The sequence below is a fragment of the Otolemur garnettii genome, unplaced genomic scaffold, assembly GCF_000181295.1.
Source record: "Otolemur garnettii isolate 467f Iridium unplaced genomic scaffold, OtoGar3 scaffold00069, whole genome shotgun sequence".
Lineage (NCBI taxonomy): Eukaryota > Metazoa > Chordata > Mammalia > Primates > Galagidae > Otolemur > Otolemur garnettii.
This window is the reverse complement of record NW_003852464.1, coordinates 1,213,061-1,217,661: the sequence shown is the minus strand read 5'-3', so window position 1 is coordinate 1,217,661 and position 4,601 is coordinate 1,213,061. Positions and strand designations below refer to the sequence as shown.

Here is a 4,601-nt window from a genome sequence, read left to right as displayed (position 1 = left end):
AGCAGTTCATTTTCTTTAAAAAAGAAATCAAATGGCATTCCAGAAACAGTATGCAAGCCATTGTACAGATCTAGTAGAGAAATATGTGTGTAAATAATTTACAGGAAAGAGTGGAACCCTGTCAACATGCTAGACTCAGCTTCTTCTGGAAAGATGACGCCACTAGCTAGTTAGAAATGGCATTTATAGAAGCACGTGTGGTATTTGTCTAATGCAGTGGTTCTCAACCTTCCTAATGCCGCAACCCTTTAGTACAGTTCCTATGGGTGGTGACCCACAGCTTGAGAACCGCTGTTTTAATGGGACACTCTCCCCAGGGCAGACAGACCCAGAAGAATTGATTCCCAGGTTAATGTGACCAGAGCCAGGAAGGAGGACTTTTGTTTCACTTCCCAGCGTTTCTTTTCTTCTTTTTTAGGTTTTAAGGCTGGAAGAATTTATCCAACAAAATATTGTTCGCCCTGGAAGAGCTGTGGAGAAACCCCAAGATCCAGACTGCCCACACCCCTGCATTCCAGAGACCCAGGTAACCTCTTGCTTTTTTTGCTTTAATTAGGATATTTCTCTTCTGCGCCTCAGCACTTTGGTGTCCCCAGTGACACATGCTGGTGCTAATGGGCTCTTGTGCAGTCACCCCTCAGCTCTGCCAAAATGCTTAGGAAAAAAAATCAGCACAAAATCCATTTGCAAAAACCACAAAGAAAATAGAGTTTTAAGTGATTATCCGTGTGGTTTGAAAAAGAATAAGACTTGTCAGGCCTGTCTTCACTCCCTCCCTGCGAGCAGCCTGGCTGGCAGCTGGGGTGGGGGCCTTCATGCTGCTGGGCCTGAAGCACAGAGTGCTAACAAAGGTTGCTTCCTGAGAAACAGGCAGAAATTTTATTTTTTTCTCGGTTTCATTTTCATTCTCCCCGAGTTTCTCAAGAACCAGCCTTGAGCTAGCATTCAAGAGAACTTTTGGCCCCAGGTACAGCTGACCTTTTCACTAACCTCCCCCCCCCCAAAGGGTTTTCGGGAAAGGTTGTTCTGTGATACTGAGGTATTCCTCAGCTCCTCAGAATGAATGTGGCAGGGAGATGGGCCTGAGCTGGCTAGTATCCTCCCTTGATGATATTAAATTTAAAACAAAGTAGATAAGCTGGAAAATAAAAACAAAAGTGCAATTCAGATAGATTCTACTGCAGGCTGTATTGTCTACTGCAGGGGATACAAGCACAGAGAAGTTCCAGGCTTGTGAACAAGTCCCCCAGTCCTGGTCACATTGCCCATGAGCCCGTGCTATCACGTCTCAGGGCTTCCCAGTTTAGCACTTGACTTTGGGGTTGGATGATTCCTGTTGCAGGGGCTGTGTTGTTTGCTGTGTTATATTTAGCAGCATCCCAGCCTTTTCTCACCAGACGCCAATAGCATCCACCTCCCAACAAACTATCTTAACCACAAATGTCTCCTGCTGCAGCTAAGCAAAGCAAGCACTGGAGATGCCCAGAATTCAAGTGCATGTTGGGAACCATGGCTCCATCCACCGTGCATCTCAGCCTGCCCCCGACCTTCCTTAGTCTAGAACACTGTCCCTTGCTGAGCCTGGGAGGGCAGTGCAGACTCCCCATATGTGGAGTTGCTGGAGGAACCTCAACAAACACCAGTTCCATTTGACTCAGCTCAGTACACACGTCATTCATTCATTCCACAGTCATTTGCGGTCAATTTGCACCTCTAGGAGGTGCCAGCCTCTGCGCTGAATGCTGGAGCGGGGAAACATACATAAACAAATAGCTTGCACACGATGATTGCATTTCATAATAGAATTAAACATCTGGGGCAGTGTTTTCTGCTAGGGAACCATCATGCACTTTGCCGGTATTGTTTGCTTTTTCAAATTAAATTCTATTTTCGAATAAGCAATCCATATTTGTGGTACAGAATTCAAAAGGTATATTAAGGAATATATTCTACCGTCCATGTCCCCCCTTCCTAGAAGAGTTCTGGTTTTGTTTTATTTTATCTCTTCTTTTATATCCTTTCAGTACTATCTGGTACACACAGAGGCATCATTACGGATGTTCTTCTTCCCCACAAACGATAGCTTATTCTCCTACATTCTGCTTTTCTTTTCTTAACTTCAATTTTTATAACTTGGGAATAGCAACACATCAGTACACGTCCATCAACTTCTTTAAAACCGTAACAACTGTCTAGCTCTCCTTTGAACAGAAAAACTGTAAGATATTTAATTGTTCTTTTATGGTGGACATTTAAATGGGCTTTGTTTTTGCAATTCTAGGTAATACTTCAGTGTGTAGCACTGTGGAAGGACCTAGGGTAGTGTGGTCGCTAGGCAAGCTGATCCCCGAATCAGACCCTGCATTCTTATTAGTTGGAAAATCTTAGGCAGACGATTTAATGTCTCTCTACTTCAGCACTGTCAGCTAGAAATCACAGATGATGATGCCACCAACCTCAGAACGTTTGTTTGAGGACTGAATAAACTAATACCCATCCAGTGCTGCATACAGCACCCGGCACATGTAAAAGCTCCACAGATGCTAACCCGTACTGCCGTGGAACTGGGTGGGTCCAATAGTATGTGTGTTCAACTTCTATAAATACTGCCCACCACCTCCCACTGAGCTGCTCCCCCACGTATATTCCCACCAGCCACACAGATACCTGTAGCTACACAACCTCACCAAGGTAGATAGGGAGCTAAAAACTTTCTGAACTCTGCCAATCAGAGAAGATTTGTAATTCAATGCGTGAGCACCACCCTGCAGTGTGGTCATGCCTGCAACCACACAGGCCTGTGAGAGGGGCAGAAGTAGGTAAGGGGGTGAGCAATCTGATGGCTGATCTGCTGGTGGAAACAGGGATGCTAGGTCAGGATGTTAAATGACAGCTTGCCCAAGGATGCTCTTGCTGGATGGTGGGGCTATCATATTTAAGTTTGTTTAACACTCAGGGGTTTCAGTGTAGGCCCTTAGCTGTTCTGCCAGAGCATGTCAGCAAGCCAAGAGAAGGAAAAATAATAATACCAATGGAGAGGGGACTCTCCACTCCATTCCCAGGATATGCTGAGAGAGGTTTGCCAGCCCGGGTGTGGCTGTGTCCCCACCAAATTTAGCTGGGACCTTACTGAGTCTTCTGTCCTGGTCTCTCTTGCCGGGCTCCTACTAATTCTCTTTGATTCGAAGTTTCATCAATTGGTTTCCAGAAAGCCATTTTAGTCTTGGCAATTCTGAAGGAAAACTTGTTTCCCAAAGGCTTCTTTGGTGTGCCTGGATCACACTGCACCGGGGGGTAGAGAAGAATTGAAGTTTTCATAGAGGTTCTTGCCTGTTCTCTGTCCAGAAGGAAACGGACAGTCAATTCTGATAACTGTTATTCAAGTCATTCCATTTCTGCAAATACTCACAATTGCTGTCAGTGCACAGGCCTTGCATCTGGATATCAAGTTCATGAGGTCCAATCTTGGTCCTTGGAGGGCTCAAACTCAAGTGGGGAAAATAAATATTTACTTAAACATAATAATGTTCTGGTATGATGAGTGTTGTAATAATGGCAAGAAGATTCCTTGGCAGCTTCTGTGGGAGAGCACGTTTTCTACCTGGGGGAGAGTGCAGGAAGGTTTTCCAGAAGAGTGAAATCTGCTGACATCTGCCTGATGCTGAAATTTGAACATGACTTCACCAGGAAAAGGTGTTGGGTAAGCTGCACAAGGCAGCACCCCTGAGGCCTGTGGGAAGGGAGCGGTGGTGCTCTGATGCTCTCATGGACTGACACGTGTCCCTCTCACTGGAGGCCTGTGTGATTTTCTGTCAGCAGTCTCCATGTACCATACCCGGAGGACCATGTGACTCTAAGGCGACAGTTGTCCTGGCGGTCAGCAGATGGATGCTCACAGGTTCTTATCTGTGACGTCCTGAGTGTCTCCTGGCCATTAGGGGCCAGCACTCTCCATCAGGTGTGACTTAAGGGGCCTAGTTCCTTTTGACATGGAATGAAGCAGGCTGCCATTCACTCCATGGAGAGCCTTCTGGCATCAGCTGAGATTCACTGGAATCCAAAAGGTCAGCATAGGGCAGGGCAGCATCTCCATCTAAGGGTCAGGATAGGGGTTCTGCCCCCTCTCTACCCCAGGGACCTCAGGCAACTCCAAGACCTTCCTGAGATCAGTTTCCTCATTATAATGACAAGCACAGATAAGGCACTGACTATGTGCCAAGAACTTAGAGCTGTAAACAGTCATCAAATAACGCTTTGACACAAGTATTAATAATATCCTCACCTTACAGAAAAACTAAAGGCCAAAGAATGGCCTTAGGGCCTGTGCTCTAAGCCATGATGCCATATTCCTTGTTCACAAAATGGCAGAGGTCATCCCTGCCCTCTGTATCCTGTATCCTGGAGACTTATGATAGTGAACAGAAGAAAGCTTGAGAAGGTACTTCCCAAAACTGCTAAGGAGTCTATAAATGTGAGGTGACTTTATGGTATCTATTACAGTCCCCTGTAATCATTTCAGTGACACTTCATTAGATTAGTTATTCTATTTTAAAGTGTACCTAATGCTATCTTTGAAAGATTGTCACATGAACTTGAGAATG

The 4,601-nt window shown here is 45.4% G+C and overlaps 1 protein-coding gene across 1 annotated transcript in view; it reads left to right on the top strand.

The window, feature by feature from the left end:
- FAM184B (family with sequence similarity 184 member B) overlaps positions 1-4,601 on the top strand; it is an 80,179-nt gene that overhangs the window by 45,250 nt on the left and 30,328 nt on the right. The window contains exon 7 of the mRNA XM_012807459.2: positions 419-526. Within this exon, the coding sequence (XP_012662913.1) occupies positions 419-526 (108 nt within the window). The remainder of the gene's footprint in view (positions 1-418; positions 527-4,601) is intronic.